General features: G+C 40.5%; 1 protein-coding gene across 14 annotated transcripts in view; it reads right to left on the bottom strand.

Moving 5' to 3' along the window:
• The window catches only part of Tmem164 (transmembrane protein 164), a 163148-nt gene that overhangs the window by 70594 nt on the left and 67110 nt on the right, over window positions 1-25444 (bottom strand). For 9 of the 14 annotated variants that reach the window (NR_152447.1, NM_001358725.1, XM_006528784.3 and 6 more), the window contains 2 exons: window positions 20812-20861; window positions 1868-1934 (listed from right to left, as the gene is read on the bottom strand). The exons of 2 other annotated variants lie outside the window; for them this stretch is intronic. Coding sequence is in view for 11 of the 12 variants with exons in the window: in NM_177592.4 (NP_808260.2) it covers window positions 1868-1934; window positions 20812-20861 (117 nt within the window). In the remaining variant the exon portion in view is untranslated. The remainder of the gene's footprint in view (window positions 1-1867; window positions 1935-20811; window positions 20862-25444) is intronic. 3 more of the 14 variants (NM_001358728.1, XM_030251292.1, XM_006528780.2) reach the window with 1 other exon arrangement.

Below are 25444 nucleotides of genomic sequence, written 5' to 3'. Positions count from 1 at the left end.
CTGTGGTGAGGCCTGACCCCAACATTTCTAACAAGCAACACCCAGTTGATACTTAATTTCAGGCCACACTTTACATTACATACTTAGAGTAACTAACTTTTGAGTGCTTAATGTATGGGTTCTCTGGGAACAGTCCAAGGAGCACCACTTGAGTGTTGGTTGGCTACTGTCCTGCCAATCAGTTGTTCTAGGGGGTGGGACCCAGCATCTTCTTATTTGCCTGTTTCTTTGTTTCATAGCGCCAGGGATGGGAACCAGGGCCTTGAATATGTTAGGCATATTCTAGTACTCAGCTAAAACCACAGCCCAGTTGGCTGATAATGGGGTGGGTCCAGAAAGCATAGTGAAAAGATTCCAAAATCATTGCTTTAGGTGGACTTTTCACTTTTAATTTCTACTGCTATATTACATAAATCTAGAGTAGCACAACTTACACTATTGAGGGATATCTGTGGAGAGAAAATGATTACATTCTTCAGAAGGGGCAGTGTGTGGCTTCATTTTTAGGATCGAGAGGCTCAGATTCTGATCTAAAGAGCCACTTATAATTCAGGTGATATCCTGAGTCAGTTTCTTCCTCTATGAAACAAGAGGCTATAATAACTGTCCTATCTACCTACCTACCTACCTACCTACCTACCTCTCTCTCTCTCTCTCTCTCTCTCTCATATACACACACACACAGAGAGAGAGAGAGGGAGAGAGAGAGAGAGAGAGAGAGAGAGCAGAGAGAGAGAGAGAGACCCTGTAAGCTACAAAATTATATCCAAAGGAAGAGTTAACCTATAAGGTTCATCTAGGAGACAAATTTAAGTCACAAAAGGATAAAACCATACTACCCATCTTTATAGGTAATTTGTCCCTAGACTTTCAATAAATGACTCATTAATTTCTCAGAGCCCCACATGTAAGAGTTTAGACAATTTACTGTGCCTCAAGCCTTGTAGCTCCAGCTTCTCCTGAAGGTGGAGGAAGTGGCCTGCTCTGGCCGGTGGATTTGGGTGGATATAGAAAAATTATGCTAGCTCAAGAGGTTCCTTGGTAAAATAAACAAGTTCTGAAGCCCCCTAACATCACCACTATGCCCCTTAAAACATCTAGAAGTCTCTGCCTAAGGGTTTGGTCCTAGATCCATTTCTTTCCATCAAATCACTCCAATTTCTACATAAAGTTTGGGGTTTTTTAATATTTATTTATTTATTTATTTATTTATTTATTTATTTATTTATGAGTACACTGTAGCTGTCTTCAGACACACCAAAAGAGGGCATCAGATCCCATTAAAGATGGTTGTGAGCCACCATGTGGTTACTGGGATTTGAACTCAGGATCTGTAGAAGAGTAGTCAGTGCTCTTAACCACTGAGCCATCTCTCCAACCCCTAAGTTTTGGTTCTTTGAGTTCTTTTTGTTGTTTGTTTGTTTCATTTTAGGGCTGAATTTTAATAGACTGTAAGTTGGAATTCTTACATTTAAACAGAACCTTAAAATTATTGACTGGTTCATTGGTTTGAAGTAGTTTTAGGGAAAAATTAATCTGTAACAAAAACTTGGCATAAAATAAGAAGGCGCCCGTCCGTTTTTTGTTTGTTTGTTTGTTTTTGTTTTTTGCAAAGCGTACAAAGGTTCCAGGTTGACAAGACCAAGAACGAAGGGCTCAGACATTTACCCTTGCTGTAGCTGAAGTGTAACAAACTATTCCCATAAGCCTCTGCTTACTCCAGGCATGACTGTGTCAAATATCAGCATTAACAGAAACATAGTCAAATCACACACCCTTCAGGGCAACAAGTAAGGAGAAACCTTGGCTAGGAATGAAGTAATCAGACCCTGATTTAGATGTTGCATTGCTGGGAGAGACTACTTACCAGCCGGGTATTTACCACGGGGAACAGCAATGCCAGAAGAGCTCCATTCAACATGTGCATCTGTAACCTGGAGGAGAAAGAAGATCAACAGGTCACGATGGATGAGAAAATGTTTGAGCTAAGCCATGTGCGAGAAGTGACCCTCGGTGGAAAACAGCCCACATGCAAAGTAAATGAAAATAAGTATATACTTATGTTTATTACCTGGAACACATACTGCCTCCACATTCCCCAAACACTGCCTGAACGCACTTTGGTTACAACAGTTCACTGTATACGAAGCTGTTTCCTAAACATTTAAGTCAGCCCTAACCAATGACTCTAACTGCTGTAGCGTTTGAAAACAGGAAGTGAACACCAAAGTGCTCGCTATTCCTATAGAAGCCTGTTTATTAATTAGAATGGTTGCTTGTTTACAGAGGCACAGCCAGTCTTTCGGCCAAAGACCTGGACAGAAGAGGCTGGGATCTGTCTGTAAGGGTCGGTACCCTCAACTTGGCCTCTAGGAGGCAAGCTTCCAGGAACACCTGTGAGGAACTATCTACAATAAGGTGAACTTGAGAATGCCTGTGATGGACTGTCAAAATTGGGCTAGCTGAGGTGAGGTGGAAAGGCCCACCGTGACTGTGAGCAGGACCAATCTGTATAGGCCCAGGATCCTAGCCTGTGGAAAATAGAGATGCAAATGTATTAATTTACTGCTTCTTGCTTTTGGCTGTGGATGTAATCTGACCAGTTCTCTCACGGACCTGCCACCTTGACTTCTTTATACCGAGGGACTACACCATGGAACTGTGAGCCAAATAACCCCTTCCTCCCTTAAGTTCCTTTTGTAGGTGTATATTAGCACAGCGGAAAAAGGTAACAGGGTCTGCAGTGTGATGCAGACTGTTTCCCCCACGTCTCAGCAATGCCTCTAGTAGTTGCTGCTCAAGGTAGAGCGCGCAAACCCTCAGGCTTTCTCGGATTTATTTTATATATAAATTCTGGTAGCTTAAAAGCTAAGCCATGCTAGGACCTTGGCTTGGTGCTAGAGCACTTGATTAGCCCACACAATGCCCTAGGTTCCACCCCTAACGTTAGAGAAGAGGGGACAGAAAGGGAGGGAAGACAAGACAAGCGCCAAGTAACCATAGTGTTGCCCACTTCCATTACCAGGCTCATTAAAATGCACATTACACATCCTAAGTCAAGGACAACCAACCCAGGAACAAAGCCTTCTTGTGAGGACTCTGAGGAGGGATTTAAGCAGCTTTCTTCACCACTCCAGGCTCAAGGCTCTTACTTGAGAGAGGGGCAAAGAATGAGTTGGCTCCCGATGAAAAAAGGTTGATTTGCTGGGTTGTGAACAACTGTCCCTGAACTGTGTCTCTCAGACACACAACAGTAAAGGCACTAGCCAAATAAGACACAGCAGAGTAAGATGTTAGATGACTTGAGTCTCAGTGTGCATGTGTCTCTCTCTCCCTCTGACACACACACACACACACACACACACACACACACACACTCACACTCACACCCTATGACAACAGAATATCTTAAAGAAGACTCCTACAAGGCATGTCCAACTTTGGCCCTTGAGTTCAATGTGCTCCATATAACTAAGAATGTGGCACAATAAAAAGTCATAAGCTGAAAATGGAATGATGATATTTTTGCTGTTGTTTCTTTAACTCAGCTACATGGTATTCAAAGGAGAACTCTGTAGATGCCAGTGCTGTGTTACAGCACCAAACGTTTCAATACATGCACATAGACATTTGGTTCCTCTCTTAGAGCTCACAAAAGTGGCCCAACAACTAAGTTAAAGTGCAGGCCACAGGACGGCATGGAAGGCCTGAGATTGCTTTTCATCCCTGTGAATCTATTTCTTTCTCCTATTCTTTGTCACCAAGGCCTCAATGATGGTGACAATGTGCACCTAATACATTTTAGGGAACTATGAAATTAACCACTTAATTCTGATAGTAAGTTTCTAAATAGGCACTGAGACTTGTCCATCACTTTGATATGGAAACCAGGTTCATTTAGAAAAGTAAGGTGACCTTGTCAGTGACAAGACTCATACCCAGGTCTATCTTATCTTACATCAGACTTCAAACTCACATCATTCTTGTTGCCTTTTTTCAGTGTCTCCCTCCCTTCCAGAGAAGACTAAGATGCACCTCTGCCCTTCCTTTGGTTTCAGGCATCTCTCTACCCCCTATATCATCTGCCCTAGGGTGATTTTTAGAAAGTCTCTCTAGACACACAGCTTAGTATGAGTAGACAGCCTGAAGCAGTCCAAGGCCTTTTACCTCAGGCTGAGCAGCTAAGTTATCAAGGCTAGCCAGATAACCTGTGCTCTGAAAAACTGATTTTAGGTCTTGAGTAAAGTTGACTCTGGCCTAACATTATCATTTCTCTGACAGCCACAGCATAGATTCATGATGGGAGAGGAAAAGTCACATGGATGATCCGTGTGCCACTAAAATCTGGTGTCAGGCTTTTCCACTGACTGTAAGGGTAAGATGACATTTGTATAAGACCAGTTAGACATTTAGGTATCAAAAGATATAGGGATGAGAGAGTAGATTACAGTGAACCACATAAAGACAATATAAAAAAGAAAAATTGATATCAAGAGCCAAAAAAGTCCATATAAAGGCAAGCTTTGTTTGGAGTTCTCGTTATTCAGCTATACAAATTGTGTGGGCAGAGGGTAAAGAACAAATTCTTATATGTAATACATAAAAATAACTTGTATAAATAATACAAAAATATTGAAGATGTGAAAACCACTGGACTTAGTATTTAAATATACCTTCTAATTCAATCCTCCTAGGTTTTTGTTTTGTTTTGTTTTGTTTTGTTTTTCCCAGACAAAGCCTTACAATATAGCTCTGGGGGTCTTACCATGTAGACTAGGCTAGCTTTGAACGCATAAAGATCCACCTGCCTCTTCCTCTCAAGTGTTGGAATTAAAGGTGTATACCACCATGCCCTGTTTACCTTGTTGTTATTATAATGGTCATCATCTTCATTTCATACCTGAGAAAACCAAAACTTCAAATAACTGACAATTCGCCCAATATCACATGGGTCAGTCAAGATTCAAACCTACATTTTTGCCACTGTACTCATCTTCACTAATGGCACGAGTATTACATACGTCCTGTATCATTGGTTCATTAGTTGCTATTTGTATTATAATCATGAAGGACTGCGTTTTTAAAATATTTTAATTATTTATGTATGTGTGTATGCAGCCCTGATTTCTACAAACACACACACACACACACACACTTACTTTCCATTATGTTTCTGACTAGGGAATGTATGCCCCTTTAGAGGGTCGGTCTTAGAAACAGAAGGGCTCAGTTGTGGGCAGGTCTTTGTATTGTAACATAACCAGTCCAAAGCTGTTTCCTCTATGTACTACGCTCCTCCACCTTAGCCATGTGAGGACCAGGTTCCATGCAAGTAAAATCTACCCCTACAGTTAGAGCTTACAGAAAGGATTCAAACTAGTCAATCAAGAACCCTTTACCCAGCCTTGCCTCATCTTCCCTTCCCATAGACAACTGGCCTAAACATTCCCTTTGCCTCTGCCTTCTTCTTGACTGCTTCATCTTGACATCTTTTCCATGTGACTACTTGGAATACTAGATCCTTCAAATAAAATACTTTGTTCTCTTCAGCTTCTTTTCTAGCTACACCTAACTGGTAGAAAATACAAAATAGCAATTGCCATCTCTATACCTTTCTGAATAGTCTTGTCTGTCACACTCCTACCTACAAGAACTGCAATCTGAAAACCCTCTTTATTATATTGTATATATTTTTTACATTTGTATGTTCTCACAAACTATATACCACGTTGTTTTATGCTTCGGTTACATATGTGGAATCACAAATATTGTATGATAATAGTTCTTGCAAGTTACATTTTTATTCAACACAGCTTATTCTAATTATCGCTGTCCATACATGCAGATCCACCTCATCTGCATGTGGCCTTTTGAGAGAAACAAAATATGTTGCTGGCTGTATCAGACTGAGTGGTTTCCCATGATATGTGTGTGCCATTTTTTTTAAAAAAATAAGGACACTTAAATTGGTTCTATATTTTTTTGGTTCACAGGATATTTTTCCATTATCATATTCAAAAATACAAATTTATTGTTTTCCCATTGACCACAAATGTTGAGATTTACTTTCTACAATTTGTATTACAGATAAGGAGGAGCTAGAGAAATTACCCAAGGAGCTAAAGGGAACTGCAACCCTATAGGTGGAACAACAATATGAACTAACGAGTACCCCGGAGCTCTTGACTCTAGCTGCATATGTATCAAAAGATGGCCTAGTAGGCCATCACTGTAAAGAGAGGCCCATTGGACTTGCAACCTTTATATGCCCCAGTACAGGAGAACCCCAGGGCCAAAAAGGGGGAGTGGGTGGGTAGGGGATTGGGGGGGTAGGTATGGGGGACTTTTGGGATAGCATTGAAAATGTAAACGAGGAAAATACCTAATTAAAAAAAATAGACCTATTTCTATTGTAAGAGACTCCAGGGACCTTCTACGCTGGCCTTCTGTTTCACTAAGCTCGCATCTGAGAACACTCCATTTTGGTCAGCTATGTTAGGTCCCACAGTACATGCCTATCATCTAGTGAGGAATGCTACATTGATCTGTATTTTAGGAATCACATCAAAAAGCATAACAAATGCTAAATATCAGTCAGGACTTGGATGTGTTCATTCTGTTCTGGTAAACTTCTTTGAAAGTTTCAAAAGTTTTCAGAATGAAACTTGGAACATAAAAAAAAAAAAAAAGCCACACATGAAGATTTTTTAAAAGGTTGATAGGTACAGGAGAAAAGTTGAGGTGGCTTTTCCTGTGGGTACAAAGACCATTCCCCTGCTTGCAGCCAGTGGGATCCCCACTCCCTCATTCTGGAAAAAGTTCCAGAACATTTCGCCCTCTTATGGAAGTGACATAAGCTTCCATCTGGAAGATGCTCAAACTTACTCTTTTACTAAAGAGGCTCCTTAGCTGAAAGTAATTTCCATTTTGAAATTGTACTTATCTAAATGAAAGCAATTTTCATTCTCAAAGTCTAAAAGTGAGGTGCTGGAGGCTAAAGACAAGGATAATGCTATGCATTATCAGTAACACTTACTGAGTACTTAGTCCATGCTAAAAGACTTTTAGGGGTCAGCTCTAATTGTTTGCAGCATTCAAGGAGTGAGTCACATTAATACATTCTTCACAAATGAAGGAACGGAAGCTGAGGCTTTCATCTTCATTCGGGATCAAAAAGCAAAGACCAGAGAAGCACACATACAGTCCTGGTCATGAAAGTTCACTGCATTACCCAAGACTCCTTCACTCTACCTAGCCAAGAAGATAAATGCTGAATTAACAGGAAGCTGTTTAGACACTCATTATATTAACTATACTATATTATGATACATTATTTATCCAAATAATAGTTATATGGCCATTAGAAATAATTTCTAGAGAAGCTTTAATAAGATAGGGAAACAATTATAGTATATTTACTAAAATATAGAACTAATTGTGGTTACTAACATTTGTTTTGTTTTCCTTGTTTGTTTGTTTGTTTGTTTGTGACAAGGCTAGTTTTGAACTTGCTAAATAACCTGATCCCCCTGATTTCACCTCCTGGGTTGGTGTTCTAGGCATGTACCACCACGCCTAGTCTATTAGCTTTTAAAACATTACAAAGCATACAGAGAATAATCATGATTTTTGAGTGGATGCATGACAAAAACTGGAAGAAAATTATATCAACCTACTAACAGGAATTATCTGTCACTCTTACCATTTTATTTATTTATGAAATGTTAAAATTTTCTATACAATGAGAACACACTACTTTTCTAAAAAAAGAAAGAAAGAAGGAAAGAAAGAAAGAAAGAAAGAAAGAAAGAACATCTCCACTTTTTCATTCTTTCAACACACTTTACCCAAATCTTATTAATCTGTATTGTCCTTTTTTTCAAATACATAACAGAAAAGAGTCCACACTTTGCTTTCACAATATGGGATAAGTTTTCTGAGTGACAGCCTTTTGTTTTCCTAAATATGATGCATAGCCATCATCTTTTGTGTTTTAAAGCATAGCTACACAGAAGAGAGAAAAAGAAGAAAAAGAAACAATCTCTGCGCACAAAGCACTGCCAGGAGATTTGTAGAAGATAACACTGAATATGCATATGTGGAGAAGAAAATAGTTTATGTTGTGGACAAGGGAGGGGAAAAGAGTCTTCTAATCAACTGGAAAGGTCTCTCACGCCTCAAAACATTAAGGAAAGAATGTATTGTGAATATAAGTAGGCTCCAGACAATTAATTAGGTCTCAGGAAAACAGGTACCTGAGTATCACACCAAAGAGGAAATGGTTTCCCTGAAATTTTCTTAGTAATCTTCTAGGTGTCTAGTCTCCTTCCACATTAAATGCATGGTATTCATCTGTACAGCTTCTTCTCACTTGCAGAGGCCAAGTCTTAATTATGCTGCACAGGGCAGAGGCCATCTTCTAAACACCATTCTCGGTAATGAGTCCAAAGCTAAGCTCCAAATCAGCCACCTCCGTGGCAAGTGTTTAAAGCTGCTTCTTTTAAATGCTATCTCTGACTCCAAGCTGAGTTCCAGTTCCAAATCTCTCAGCTTCCGCAGAAGCTCTTCTGATGAGCACAGGGAAAAACAACGCTAATACGTTAAGGTATAACAGGTTGGGGCTGTGACTACAGCTTGGTGGTGAAATGCCTGTCTCTAAAGCATGAGACCCTAGGTTCACTCTTTAATACAGAGAGAGAGAGACAGAGACAGAGATAGACAAACAGAGAGACAGACAGAGAAACAGAGTCACAGAAAGACAGAGTCACAGAAAGAAAGACAGAAAGAGAGAGGCAGAGTGGAGGCAAAGAAGGAAGGAAGGAAGAAAGGAAAGGAAAGGAAAGGAAAGGAAAGGAAAGGAAAGGAAAGGAAAGGAAAGGAAAGGAAAGGAAAGGAAGAAAGAGAAGGAAAAAGAGGAGAGAGGGGGGAAGAAAGACAGGAAGAGAAAGGAAGAAAAACAGGCAACAGGTTCAACACAAATCCATCTCACAGTCTCAGAGCAATTACAGATACACGAGGCTTACTGAAGGAAAGCATGCTATTCAAAATTTAATACTTATATTACGACTTCAAAAACAATCAATTCAGAGATTACAACAAAATATAGGTGGGATCTAAAAAAGAGAGTTCCACCAGATTACAGAATTATCCTAATGCCATGTGGCCCAAAGGTCAACGGGGTCTCAGTCTTGCAATGCCATCCATGTGACATGTCAGGCTGTTCTACTCCTTATCCTCACCCACCCCCACACGTGCCTCACCTACCTTGACTCACACCTGGCCTATCGTCCTTTCTCCACCCAGAAGTGCACCTCTGCTCCCTGTGGCACAGCTGAAATTTCATCTCCTCTCATTCAAAAGCCTCCCCAGACTGAGTCAGCAGATCCTCAGGGCCAGATAATCACACTCACATCACAGCGTGTCTGCTTCCCCTGTGCTCAGGAAAATGAGCAGCTTTCAGAGTTGCAGAGCCGGGCGGGGGGGGGGGGGGGCGTACCATACATAGGCTTCCAGAAGCAGAGGTTGTTGGTAAGCCTCCTGCTACTTTTCCTACACAGGATGGGAGGAGGAGTCTGTAGCCATCCAAACTTCACAGCTCACACATGTAGGGCTTGAGCTTCCCCCACTCTTGGTGCACATCTGGATAGCCCCTCACATTAAGGAGTGAGTCCTCACAATGCAAGGAAACTGTCAGATCATAAACCAAAGCTGGGAAACTCTTAGCTGCCATTCCCCTTTCCATTCATGACATCAATTCCATCAAGATATCCCAAGAGAAAGAGCAGGTTCTACATGGCCAGTTTCCCTAAGAAGCCCCAAGCCCATTGTGAAACCTTCTAAATAGAGCAACCAGCTGACCAAGGTAACAAACACAATCCCATATGTCCCAGAAACTGGGGAGGTTGGGGGGCGGGGCGCATCACCTGAGCCCATGTATTGGTGGCCAAACTATACAAAATCAAGTGATGGATGGATGGATGGATGGATGGAAACCAGGGCAACAAAAAACAAGCTGAAAATGACATCCATCTGTGGCAATAGGCTTCAGCAATCAGAAAAAGCTGTAAAAACTTTCTACCATGTGATGATAAGAGCACCTTTAGCCTAGCTATATCACACCCAACAGAGACAGAGAGCTCAAAAGCTGCTATATGGTTCCAGGCTGCTTACATTCACAGGAGTTCCTGATGACGTCTTTGGCTCCTAGCCCTGAGATCTTAGCCTTCCTCCAACATCACAAGGGTAGTGGAAAATACACCTGGATCTTCCGTGTTCCAGGAACAACATTAAACACACCAGAGCCCTATTTCCCCAACTTTTAACTCCTGGACAGCTGGAGAATGCAGCAGAAATGTAGGCTGTTCATAGTTGTTAATCAAATAGGGGCAGCAAAGACTTGGCACTGAGAGGTAGAGAATATCCTTTGTACGGCTTCAAGATAAAAGCAGTCAGCTCTGAAGGGCATGGCTATTTCCAGATGTAGAGGGCCCAGGTCTCCAGCTTACAAGTGAGACTTCACCTTGAGCTTACAAAACCAGGCCCCAGCCAGTGTCTGTTCTTTTATCTAGTGTTCTTGTATCAAGTATGGTCAGTAACTTAAGAACCAGGGTTTTCCTGCCTAGAGAAGGGATGGGATCATATACGGACAGTATTATTACCAATCAAGAAGGACGGGCCGAGGTTTTTTATAAAAATACTTTAACTACTGGGGGGGTGGAATGAGATGGGATGCATGCTTGCCATGGTGTACGTTTGGAGGCCAGAGAACAACTCTGTAGAATCAGTTCTTCCTTTCCACCTTGGTGTGAGTTCTGGATATTGAACTCAGGCTGGGAAGCTTGTTCAGCAAGTGCCTTTACCCACTGAGACATCTCAAAGGCCTCTGTTTGTGTTTTAAGATGCCCTCCTGTGATAGGAAGACTGTAGCAGTACCAGAAGTTTCTCTGAGGCTTACATCAGAAGACAGGAAGACTAACTCCAGCTTTAACAACCATAGGCTGGTGTCACCAGGAGCACCTTCGGCTTATCCCTCAAGAACCCCTTATCCATCATCGTGGAATTCATTTTAAGTAGACAAGAAATCATCTACTACCATCTGATTAACAGGGCTACTCTTCTGTTATACAGTCCAAAACTCATTCTGGCCTTCAAGTGTGGACTTCTGTATGCTAGACCTAATTCTTCTAACATTAGGGTCAGCAAATTATGGTTCTACTCTTGCTTTAGGTGGTATAATAAGATATCTACCATGAATCCCCTCTATTAGCTGTTTTTCTTCTACAAGTCAGCATTAAGAGTAATGACACTGGACCACTGTTACCATCAGCAACCCCTGCAACTCTTGCATCTGGTCCTCCTGTTTATATAACTAAACTTTACTAGAACATAGCCATATTTATTTCTTTACATATTTCTAGGCCCCTTTCTCACCATCAAAAAAGTTGTTCAAGGTCAGAATTTTTATTGATCTATGTCATGAGGCTCTAAGGTCTCAAGTGTTGATATTTAGCCCTTTGTTCTATTAAAAAAAAAAGTCACCCCAAACCAAAATATACCCTAAGTTTCTACTTTAAAATAATGCATGGCTAGCAACCACTAACACAGCCTCTCCCAGCTTCTCAAATATCTCTATAGTACCAAAAAAGATCCAATTCCCCCAAACAGTAAAAACTGATGGCCAAACAGAGTGATACCCAGAATCTACAAAAAAAAAATCTTCATCAGCAACATGGGTGATGCTAAAGTGGGGGAGGGGGGGATCCTGTGGCCAAGTCCTGCAGAAGCCTGACTTGAAAGTAGGGAGATGCTAGTAAATCCTTCTGCTCTGATCAGCCTCATGGCTGGCAAACCGAAAGTTCATTTAGTGATCAGCAAATCGGAGAGCTGTGCCTCCCCAGCATGTCTACTGCTTGCAGGTAACAATCAGTGATGTCTGGAAGCCGCCAGCTCCATCTGTTTAGAGGCTCCAATCAATTCTCCAAGATCAAACCCATAGAACACGATGTGATTGGTGCTAGCCAACTGAATACTGAGAAGGCAGCGTGTCACAAAGAAAAACCTGGGAGTTACACCTGTGGGAGACTATGAATTTTTACACACATTTTGTGTGTGTGTGTGTGCAGAGCATCTGAGAGATTAGAGTAGATAATCTGAATAGTTACTAGACTGTGAGAAGCATGCCAAAAGCTGTGTTCATCAACCTGCCAGCAAAGAATGGAGCTGCGAAGTGGTCCTAACCAATCCCATAGAGAATATAAAACTATTTAAAGGCAGTATACACAATCTGGCTTTGACGAATAACAGATCCTCCTTTGAATATGCATAGACATACAAAAAAGCCAGCGTGGTTCCTATAAAAAATGTCTGGAAGCACAGGGGAAATGCATATCATTCTGAAGACTTGGAGAAGCATAAACATCCGAATTTAGAGTACGAACCAGAAAGGATTTTTAAAAACTGAGTGTATCATGAATAGTACGCAAGGAAACCTGGACTCTAGGAAGCAGGGATTTTGAAAAGGCACAGTGGGAAGGAAAAACAACAAGCTGTGGCAAAAAGAGAAGTCTGCAAAAAGCAGGGAAGAATGACAAGGAGTTAAGTGTCATAGCAGGGGTGACAGAGTAAAATCCAATTCATAGGAAGGAAGCCAGATCTGACTCTCTTGCAAGCACATAAATGAAAAGAAGACGCTACATCAGTAGTCCTGCAAAGGTTGCAATTAGGAATTCTGTCACTGTAATATACCAAATGAGGAGGTCACAGAGAAAAAGCACATCTTCTACCCAGAAAGCATTGGCTAAACTCAACAGCCACCTATGTGCTGAGGATGGAATGCAATTCAGCAGGAGCATGCTAGCTTTGCATGTCCAAAAGCCCTGGGTTCTAGCCCTAGCAGTATAATAGATAATTGATTGATAGGTAGATAGATAGATAGATAGATAGATAAAATCCTTGTTGTTTAAGTGAACTCAAGAACAAAATAATTTCTTTGTCATATTATAACATCTAACCTAAGCCAATAATATCCATCGTTGAGTCGATTAATGTAAAATATAAAAAATTCCAAGTAAATGGAACATCAGAAATATTTCCACTAAAATCAGAAGCAAGATTAGGAGCCCTGCCAGTATTAGTATTATTTAAAACGATGCCAGAAACCATAGCAAATACAACTGAGCTTGAGCCAAAAAAAAAACAAACAAAAAAAAAACACAGTTCTCTCTTTAAAAGGAGTTACATTTACCATTTAGAAGTTGATATTTCCACAATGATCCAAGGGTTAAGATCTGAAGAATTATTACATAAATAAGAATTAAGTGTAATGCCCCAATAGAAAACAAACTAGAAATCTTTTCCCATGTATCATGAGTATTAACAGAAGTCATAATAAAAGTACATAAACTACAAACTGTTTTAAAATGACCTTGTTGAGAAATATGTAGGAAACACACATACACACAAGACGCATGCACGAAGATGCGCACACACACTGCAGAATATAAAAGAAGATTTCAAGAAATTAAGAATGGTTTACATTTTATCCTGGCTGAAAAGATTCAACACTGTGATGATATCCGTGCAATTGTAGAGCTCAAGTAAATGCAGAAAACCCCTGGCAGATTAGGAGGCGAACCGGAGAAGAGCAACTGAGAGTGGCTAAGACAAACAACTGTAGGCAGCAGAGCAGACTGAGAAGGCAAAGGGAAACCTGCTCTACCTACCTGCTGCTACAAGTAAATACCATAAAGCTGGGCTTTAGCCTTTGCCCAGCCATGATACTCCGTGCTACTCTTCCCATCAAGAAACTTCTTGTGGGCCTACAGAGCTAGCTCAGCAGTGAAAAGTGCTGGCTGCTCTTGTTGAAACGCTGGGTTCAATTCCCAGCACCCATATGGTACCTCAAAATTGTTTATAACTATGGTTGCGGGGAATCTGACACCTTCTTCTGGCTTCCATGGACACGGAGCACCCTTGTCGTGCACAGACATACATTAAGGCAAAATTCCTATGCACATAAAATAAAATAATAAAAAGAAAGGGGTTAAAAAGATGATGAAGCTGGTTTAAAACCCAAGAGATGAACAGAATAGTAAAACAGTCCCCTGAGCTAATTCCTAACACGTAGGAGATCATACTTATTAAAGAGTGATTTGAGGTAAAGGACCTTAAGAGAAAACATTGCTGGGTATAATGGCATATCCCTCTAATCCTAGCACTGGAAAGATATAGTCAGAAAGGTCAAGGGAAATTCCAGAGTCTACTAACACAAGATTCTCTGTGCTAACGAATGAACAATAAAGAAAGAAAAGAATAAAAGTATAGCATTGGATTGTACAACTAATCTTACAATGAAGAAATATCTTTTCAGGCATAAAAATGCAGGAAGAAAGCTTGCTGTGGCAGGAAGAATGAAACAGGAGAATTGAGAATTCCAGGCTGTACTGGGATACAAAGTCAATTTCAAGCCAGTCTGGGCTATGGGGTAAGACCCTGTCTCATATACTTACATACATACATATATATGAAATAGTCATGGTCTGAAAGAAGGAGTAATCAACATGACTAAAGAAAAAAAGCAAAATTGTTGTTTAGCAACAACTTCATTAAGAAGTTCAAAGGCGTGGGGTATGTGGTACATGTTTTTAATCCCAGTTAACTAGGATGTTGAGGCAAGCAGATTTCTGTGAGCCCAAGGCCATCAAGAATCAAGAGCGACATAGTGTGGCCTGATCTCAAAATAATAATAATAATAATAATAATAATAATAATAATAATAATAATAATAGCATGTAAGCAAGGCATGGTGGTAAATGGCCCCAGCACTGTGGGGGCTAAAGCAGAGTGATCTCCAGTCCAAGTCCAGCCTAGGATACATAGTGATTTACAGACTAATCTGAGATACATATCAAGACCTGTCTTAAACTTCAAAACCTGACCTGGAACAATGGCTCAGTGATTCAGAGAGCTTGAAGTTCTTGTAGCAGACTGTAGGTCAAGTCCCAGCACACATGTCAGGAGGCTCACAACTGCCTGTAACACTACCTCCAGGAGACTGAAGTGGAATTGTCTAGTTCTTTGGAAAGTTAGTTATGTCAAATGATGGTTTTGCTGGGGCACACAGGTGAAAGGCTGTCTTGCTAAAGCAAACACGTGAAAGACTGTTTTCCTGAAGCAGACACAGGTGAGAGGATGTTTGGACATAGCAGACACGTGAAAGGACGCTTGATGAAGGCGTGTAAATATGACCCCACAAACAGTGGGAGACAAGCACTGAGCCTTGGTGTGGTTTGCTCCACCTCGTTATTCTTCACTAAAGACATGCCTAGCCTCGTTGAGCTCAACTGCCATTGAGAGAAACTGGCTCAAAAACTGCTTGTGAGGTTCCTGAGGCAGCTTGCTGCTTCTGAGGTCCTGCCTCAGGATGGCTGAAGAGCCTGGCGGTTTCTTCAGGATTGAACTGCAGCTGCCTGGCATCTGCCTGCCTGGAGGACTGGTCTGCAGCTGCTGGTTCATGCCTGGTGTCTGCCTGCCTGGAGGACTGGTCTGCAGTTGCTAAATCCTATTTGGTGTTCTGCTATGGGACTGAACTGCTGCCCAAGAAGATCAAGCACACCCCCAAAGAACTATTGCGGAACAGGTTCACTTTCCCCCCATCCTGATAACTTCTCTCTTCCACTACCTCTGCTGGGTGGTGGGCTACAGGAGAGGTTGGAACCTTATTAAAAATAGGTTGCTAAAAAGTTAGGGCTACAATAAATCCCTTTTTAAATTAACAAGAAAACGCAAATAAAAGGCAAAAGAAGTATTTACTGCAAAGATAAAAACCTTCTAGACCTCATATACATATAATTTATTCAAGTAAAATGAGAAATGCCCTTACATAAAACTAGTAACATGAGTTGGTTGTCCACAGAAGAAATTATACAAGCGTGTAAAGGACAGATGAGAATAAATGTACATGCATATATCTGGAGACAAAAGAAAAGAAAAGTTTGAGAAAAAAGCCGCAGTGAGTGCTTAGTACAGCTGAGGGACTACTCCAACATGGTGCCCTGTCCTCTCCTTTTCTTTATCAAAGGGAAATCTGATTATGACTGTGGGTTGGGCAAGGTTGTCCACACCTTTAATCCCCGTGCTCCTAAGCAGCAGCAGGTGCATCTCTGTACGTTGGAGGTCAGTCAGAGATACACAGTGGGACCATATTGCAAAAGGAAGAAAAAGACCAACTAGTTCCTATAATAGGATAGGATAAGGTCCCTAATGCTAACTGAGACAGTATGTACTTGAAAGTTGGTAGTAGAACAGTAATTACACTCAAATACAAGTTATCTTCCAGAAGCCCTTGCACATACCCTCAGTGCGTTCCAAGTCCCTTATATAAAATGGTGTGGTACTTGTGTACAACCTACCAATAAACAGTGCTTACGTTCTCTCTAGGTTAGTTGTAACAACACTTCATACAATGTGAACACTGGAAACCTGTGTATAGTAAGTACTATATACATTTGTATAATTTCTTCTATGGACTATCAATGTTTAAGGAATAATGACAAAAATGGTCTCCTGTTAGAACAGATACAATTTAAAACAAAACAAACCTCTCAGTCTATAGTTGGTTGAATCCGGGGACATGAAACCTCCACACATAGGGCAGAATGTATTGATTTTAGTCAAACCTGTATGAGAAAATGTATTCTATAGGGTGGCCAGAGAAAGTACTAGTAGACTGCTCCTAAGGAAAAAGCCATTCTAAATTGGCAAAGGAATGTGTCTCAGATTCAAAGAGATAAAGAACAGCCTTGCATGTATAAATACAATAAAACAAACAATGCTGGGTTGCTAGTTGAGCATCCATAGAGAAGGGTGCGTAGGAATATGGAGATTGGGGGCTTTCAGAAGCAGAAAGCTACCAGGATGGAATTCCAGAAGTTGGTGAGACTGGAGTTCATAAGACCACCGTGCCCAAGGTTGCTGTGTGGTGAGCCACGTAGAAACCCTGCTAATTCTAGCACGACATCTCAGACACAGGGTTTCTGCTGAGGCAGCCTTTCTAGCAGCAGGCTCCAGTAGCAGCACTTAGCAAGTCACATGTCAGCAAAGGTGCACATAAATGACATGGTCAGAACCCAGCTGGGACACTGGCAAGCTTTCGTTCTCCCCTGTGAAATAGACCGTGAAACCCCCATGGAGAATCCTGTCCTCTCTCCATCACCAAAAGAACTGTCAGCCCCAGCCCAGCGTGGAACTATGCAGCTTGCTGTACACATCATAACCCTTTTGAAGCAGTGACCAGGCATATCTCTGCAAAGAACAGGCCATGCTCTGTTTAGCTGAGAAGGTAGCAGACTTACAAACGACTGCTAGAGCAAAGCACCAGCGGAGAAATAAGAAATAAGTAGAGAGGGCTTGTTAGTGAGCCTACAGCAGAGCCTATCTGTGTACACTGAGGTGTTTGACCTGTGGAATAACATAGTGGTAGTTAAAGGAAGATAGGAAGGATGAGAAAAATCCAAGACTTTATTCTACATAGCAATAAAAAAAAAATGATAATGTACTTGCTGAACAAATTTAAATACAGCCGAGCTCACAGAAAACATACAAGATTAAGTTCAACCAACAAAGCATGACGACATAAAGACACATTCTTCAAATGATCATGAGTACTACATACTGAAACTTATGGCAACAAATATGAAGATAAAGAACAGGCAGATGGTTCCCTAACCAACACAAATGACCACAATTAAAGCAAAAAGATTTGACTAGATTTGGTTCCTATAAAAGACATTGAAAATGTAATTTGGGGTCTACCATAATGAAAAGAGATGAGCTTTACAAGTTCTAAGTGTAACTAAAATATTATAGAGACCAAAGTCAAAGAAGAAACTTTTTCTATACTATATGTTACCCATCTTATATTAAATCTTCAAATCTAATAAAATACCACATTAATCTTCAATCTCACTTATGAATAGTTAAAACATTCTAAATAAAATACAGATAAACAGATTCAGCTCTGAATCAAAATAATAACATACTGTAATCAGTAGGCTTACTTCAGTAACATAGAAGTGTCTCCAAACCAGAAAGTCTATCAAGAAAATTCACTGTATTGAAAAAATCAAGGAGAGCTAGGGGTGCAGCTCAGGAAGAAAAAGAAAACACTTAGAGGAAAACCAAAATTTCAGACGCCAGATACCAATAAAATACAGCAACCAAACTCATAAGTAAATGTGAGGAAATACAAAAAAAGGAAAAATTTAGAACCAAATAAACAAGTGTCAACAGCAAATATAAAAGGAACAAAGAAAATATTCCGACTTGAAAATCTTTAGTCAGAGAAGGCTATCAACATTATTTTTCTTTAGCTATCTGAATTCCTACAAAATACAACAAAAATGTTAAGTATTGAAAAGATAAAAGAAAAATGAAATTTACCAGAAATAAGAGAATCTGAGTAATAGCTGAACCAGAATTAAGAGAATCTGAGTAATAGCTGAACATAAGCTAAATATTTGTAAAAAAAAAAATCAATAATCATTTTTTTCTTGACAGCAAGTAGCACTTAGCAATGGAGATGAAGAAGGTATTCAAGTCCCAACAGGAAAAAGCTATTAATTCTTGAGAAATGTATATAAAAAAGCATAGAGTAGATAAGAAGAAAAGAATAGATCTAATTAACACAAAATCAGATGTGAACATACGAAGAAATACAATTTCTTGGCTAAAAAGAACTGCATAATTAAAAAGTTCAAGCCAATGTAACGTGAGTCTAATTAGAATCTTAGTAGAACTCGAATGGAATATCGAGTAAAAGGAAGCTTTAAAATGCATAAGTAGGAAAAACTGACAAGAATGTAATAAATGAATTTTAAACTAATGCAATCAAGTGAATATAATCGTGGCACACAAACCGACGAAAGAGAACAGAGAATCAATAACTCGAGACTAGTACATAAAACATTAAATAGCTGACAATGATGGATGTTCAGTTTACAGGAAAAAGCAGGGAGGATATAATGTGCTGTTCTAGTACAAATGGCTATCCATCTTTGATAATGCAACTTTAGAAAGAGCTGGAAAGACAGAAGTTATATAAGAATAATATTTGTATAAGAAAGGAAAAATTAGGCAAGACATTCACATATATACGCACGCACATAAACTGAAAGGGACAATGTTCAAGGTTAGTAGGTTAGTATGTAGTAATGGTTATCTCAGAAACTAAATTGTCATTAATAAGGAAATACCAAGATAAGTTGTATAGTTATGAAATATTTTGCAGCCCTTCTTATATAGGACATGCCAGTAGACTTTGATAGATTTCCATGAAATATTGTTGAATGAAAAAGCAGGTGGTACTAAAGAACTAACTCAAACAATTAATAAAAAATTCTGCAAGCCACATGAGCTTGCCCATGCACATGGAGGAAGATGCAGAAAGATACACATTGGTTTCATATACAGAGGACTGGTGTAAACTAGGAACCAAGTTAAAAAAGGAAAATGCAAAGGACCGCTATGAAGAAATCTAGTAATCATATTTACATATATGTATGAGTATAAAATAAGTAAATTAAGTTGAGGAAATAAGTAGTAAAAATATGAGTAAACAGTATGATTTCTGCTTAAGAAAGAAAGAAAGGAAGAGAGGGGGGGGGGCAATAGCCAAAATTATCTCTTGAGGGTAGGATGGAAGTGGTGTTTATTTTCTGATGAGAATTGTCGCTTTCATCCTAATGAAATAAAATCAATGCATGTTGCTGTAAAACCATCACACTGAATGACTGAGCTCATTTTGAAAAGGCAAGGGAGGGAAGTGAGGTTAAATTGCCCTTTTCTGTGGGAGCTGTCCACATAAAATGTAAAAAGTCACCCTGAAGAAAGGTACTCACCTAAGGCAAGAGACTAAGTGGCTATTCTGAGAAGCTGTTTGCAGGAGCAAATGGGGTAGTTTTCCCCCTACCTCATACTCTAATGACTTAAGTAAATCAGAAAGCCATTTACTCTACTCTCAACTATCCTAGCATCTGCTAGGCATATTACTTCCTGTTCCCTCCCTCTGGCCATTTCACAAATAGCTCCAACATGGGGGTGGGCATGGGGGAGAGGAAATTAATTCAGCCAATTTACCTTCGAATTAGCAACTCTAATAAAAGGTCTGATGAGGGAGATGATCACAACTCATGGCTAAAATGAGGGTTCTGGGACTCTTACTAATTTAATTTAAGTAATCCTGCCTTCAGAGAAACATGGTTTGCTTGAGTATACTTTAATGGATTTAATGCTCGCTGATATTGTAAAGAAACTTGGGATTTATAGGGCTACGGATATGGCTGACTAGTAGAACCCTGTGCAGCACACATATAGCCCTGTTAAATTCCCAGAATCCCTGTCACTTCATTTTGCACTTGAAAGAAAAGTGGCCATAAAGACACAGGAACAAAGGCCTTCAATAGCACATCCTCAATGAAGAGATAGATAGTAGAGGCTATGGACTGAAGCTATGTGGCCTCCAGCAGCTCCCAAGGGAATTTAAGCAGGACAACAAGCTGCCACGCCACCCTGTTTTAGCTGTGTAATCACAAATATAGGTTCAGTGTGATTTCCCAGAGCTCAACAACAGCTATAACCCACATACAACATGTACAGGACACTTCAGTGGATCCTAACAGGGATGTATGCCTCATCAAAGGCCAAGGGACCACGCAGTACAGGCCACAGGCTTGACACCGCATCATCCTTGGTCATCAAATGCAAAGAACTGCCTGAAAAGGAAGTCCCATGGAGTAAAACACAACTTTCTCTTACTTGAAGATGACGGTAGCTCCCGGACATGGGGGACAGGCCAGGAGGAAGATCTGCAATGAAGAATTAAGAATGGTTAGAAAGTCAAACACTCACCACAGTGACTTGGTGCTGCTTTAATCATATTCTTAAAACCCAAAACTTTAAAACAAAAAATTTTAAAAAAGAAGATAGAAAAGGTAAGATTTATGTGTTGTGGTTGGTTAAAATTTGTATAGTTACAAAGCAAACAGATAGTTTACCAAAGTACATTTGTATTTGTGTGTGTGTGTGTATGTGTGTGTAAGAGAGAGTAGAATTTTCAGTATTTCAACATATATATATATGTGTGTGTATGTATATATATATATATATATATATATACATACATATGGAGAGAGAGAAAGAGAGAGAGAGAGAGGAATTTTCAGTAGTTCAACTTCAATATGCCATAAGTAGCCAGTCTTTGAAGCTTTAACCCAGGGCAGGTAAAAATAGACTCTGCATGTGGACCATGCACACAGAATCCCATCTGGTTTGCCTCCCATGAGGGTAGGTGGGCTTATCAATACCCAGAGCTGCCAAATTTAGTACATGAAAATACAGGACACCAAATTAAAATGCAATTCCAGAGAAACAATGAATAACATTTTTGTGTAAGTAGGCTGGAAGTGTTGCATGAAACGTATTTCTATTAAAACTTTGCTTGATGTTTATGTGAAAATTGGATGTAACTGGGCATTCTGAATTTCCCTACAACTCTAACAAACTGCCACCCTCGACTCTAAACCCCACTTGGATTTTGTTTGTTTCTACACGTCTACCCAAGTGATTTTTCTAAAGTGCTGTTATCATGACAAGAATAATGGAAGCCAAAAGAATCTTATCATTTGAATAGGTTTATCAGCTTCCTGAACTTAGGGGTGACATAGGCCTGGACTCCAGGCTGGGAAGACCCACAATTTGGTCTCCAACTGCCATTAAGGCCAAAACAGCCTTTATAAAATTTGCTAACCATGCGATTCCTAGATTCTCAGATACAGCACCCTGATCTGCAACCCTGAGACCTCCCCTCACCACATGTGCATGCTGAACAACAGTTCCAGATGGAATGAGGTCAGCCATTCCATGCTGTGTGTTTGCTCTTAGACTAAACTACTCCATGGGACTGAGGATTAACCAACGCCTAAACCTTATGTTTGCAGGGTTCTTTTGTACACACTGATTTCATTGTGTGGTTTAAAAAGCATCAGTAGCTGTCCCTGAAAACGCTGATAATTTGCATTATGGGCTTGTCGGCTTTGCCAAATATGTGTGCTTTGTTCTTCTATTCACTTGGAACCTATAGTGAGAATATAGTCTGTACTATGTGGAAGACATCTGCTTGGCAGCTAGCATTCCTGCTAAGAGGAAAAGAAGGACGTATGGAAAAAACAGTATCTTAAGAACACCAGTTGGAACGCATCAACCCTCTTACCCCATCGAGAACCCCTCCAGGGAAACAGTCAGCTACCAGTGCCCACCCCATGCCTCTTCTCTTGTGAGTCAATTTGATTAAAGTGCAACCTCAATGATAATTTCGGGTCCACAATCCTCTGTTGGTCAATCTCAAATCCAAGGGGTTCTAAAACAGAAACTGTGTGCTTGTCCAAATAACTGTGTTATCTGAAAGGAAGTAAATCTCACTTTATTTACTCTGCTTATGGGTAATTTCATTGTATTTCGCACAGAAATTAGATATATCTCTTTACATGAGGTGCTGCCCCAGACCCCACTGGGAGTACATGGAAGATATCCATTGTGTTGCCATTTTAAGACACCCAAAACAAGCTGATTTTCTGAACTACATTTAACTCTACTCCTTTTGAATAAGGATTGTGTACTTGAAATTTTGACTCTGAAAATATTAGTTCCTCCCCACACCCTTGTCTGGCCCTCAGGAGCAGTTCAAGAAAGAATTAAATGAAGCTGGTGTTTTTTTACCCCAGACACAGTAGGAAAGTTACTCACCTTAGGCAAAGGACCAATTTGGCGACTGCACAAACCAAGCATCAGACCCACCAAAGCTTATACTTTGAAGCTATAGTACAGAGAGCATGCCATGCCCCAACCACCTTGGAAAGGTCTCCAGTTCATCTGGAATACCCCCCAGAGAGTCATGCCAGCAGCCCTCCTTGGCTTCTGAAATACCCAGACACTTGCAACATGCCAAACAGAAACTAAAAATGCAAGAGAGCCTCAGAATGAATGAAGTCTTACTTTCCTGTGTGGGCACCCTAGAGGGAACAAGCACATGGGTGTTTGACTAGTTCCGTCCTTCTGTGCAGCAGATGTTCAGGAACTTACTATCAGGATTAAGCCTCCAGTTCCAATCCACTCCACCATTCAGAGACAGCTAGCTAATCTAGTCTTCATTCTAGATGAGCTCACCAACAGTTACTTTCACAGGGCCAAAATTTTCTGACATTCCCGCCTTTCTCACCTTGCCTGTCTATACCTATCACCAGGATGGAGAATTTTTTTTTTGGAGGGGGGGTTTGCGGACAAACAACCTTTGAGTCAAATACAGTGAATACATTAGCAACAACAACAACAACAACAACAACAAGCAAACAGACAACAAAAAAACACCTCAATATTTAACTCCTTCCATTTCTAGGAAACCCACAGTTTCCTTCAGCCACTAGAAAGATTTCTGAAATTGAACCTCACATCCTAGGAACAACACATCCTAACACAGGTCGGGCTAAGGTTACAACTCTAATCACCCTTCTTCAATCATGCATTATAAAAATAACATCTTAACCTATTAGCCCAAGGATCCCTAGCCTTGCCTTCTCTGTCCTCGTTTCCTTCACTGGATGGCTCCAGACACCTCCAAATTTTTGACAGCGTATGTTTTACACTGCCAGATGGAAAACTAAAGCATTTCTTGAGCTGCAAACAGAAGACACCTAGAAGTACAAACACAAAAGATGAGGCATGAGAACAGATGCCAACATATCTCAGCACCGACTCTCTATCCATATTCCAAACAGCTCAGCCCCTGAAGCAAAGAGCAAAACTGGAGAGCAAGCAGAATGGTTACTACAGAGAACAACACATCCTAACACAGGTGGGGCCAAGTTATTTAACCCCAATTCACAGATGAAGAGACTGGGGAAAAAGCATTTCTAATAAAAACTCAATTCAATGTACTTGCCACCTACGCTCATTCTGCCCCTATAGGCCTGCCTGGTCACTGTGTTCACACAGAGAACACCCCAATAGTTTTATGCCAGTACTACCATACATTCGTGAGATCTATTTTGATCACCATGAGATATATCAAAACACACCCAACAGGGCAGCCCACCACACAGATCCAGCAATGCCCACACAAGCTCATTTTAGCTCAAACTCATCTCAGCCCGAGGTCTGGTGGTTACATGTGATTCACAAAGCCTTATAAAACTGAATTCTTTGTGGCTAGTCATTCCAAAAAAAAAAAAAATGCCCAGATGCTATTAAAAAAAAAAAAACAGTCTTAATTCCCCATGCTCCCCCCACCCCGCCATACAAGTCCAGCCCAGTAAACAGTACATTTAACTTTGTCCAGTTACCTGGTTGTTGTCACAGTTCATGTTCTATCTCTTAACCACTATAGTTCTAGGTACCACCACCAGCACCACCCCCAGCTCCTCATCCTCTCAACCATTATTTTTCCTACTCCCCATTCATGCCCCCAATTATCTTAGCCCTCACGTTTACCACAGGCCACCCTAAAGGAGCTGCTGGACCAGTTAAGCACTGAAGGGACATGCTTGGACGCCATCAAATGGAAATGAAGAGTAAGAGCCACTGAGACTGACATGTAGTCTAGCACACAAGCGTTTAGGTCCTAGACCTCTGGCTCCAGTTTTCCTTGTTCCGCTTTCAATGAAGACACCCAGATATCTTAGGATTCCTAAGAACACATGCATGTGAGTTAGTTAACATAGGAAGTGGGTAACACTCACACAGGGAAGATCAAATTCCTGGGTTGTGCCAAGTCTTTCCTGGAGCTCTACTCACTCCTCCTGTCCATGCCTTCATGCCCTCATCATCTTTTTGGACTATTGTGACTATCTCTTCCCTATATACCACCACCAGGTACAATGTTACAAGAACGATTTATCTACAATGCCACTCTGCTGTGCCATTTGAAATCCTTCCAAGGCTGGCCAATGCCTAAAGGAAAGCACAGCAGATAAGAGCATCTGTGCCCCAGCCTCCATCGACCATCTAAATATGCATTTTGCGAACTGTATCCTGAGCATGCTTCTATGGCTTCATTTCTTTGTTCATTTTTAAAAGTACATTAAAAATACATACATACATTCATACATATATAATGTATATATATAAAATAGTATATATAGTATACTATTGCTTTTTTTGTCTGCATGTATGTCTGTGCATCACATAAATGCAGTGCTCAAAGAGGCCAGAAGATGGCATTAGATTCCCAAGAGCTAGAGTTATAGACAGGTTAATAGCCACCATGTGGGTGCCAGGAATTAAACCAGGTCTTCTGCAAGAGCAGCAGCCAGCTCTTAACTGCAGAGTCATCTTTCCAGCTCCATCTACAGCCTAATCTCTAACAGCTTCACCATACTCAATTACATGCCCATTCAAT

This window comes from Mus musculus, chromosome X, assembly GCF_000001635.26.
Source record: "Mus musculus strain C57BL/6J chromosome X, GRCm38.p6 C57BL/6J".
Lineage (NCBI taxonomy): Eukaryota > Metazoa > Chordata > Mammalia > Rodentia > Muridae > Mus > Mus musculus.
This window is presented reverse-complemented; position numbering and strand designations above follow the sequence as displayed.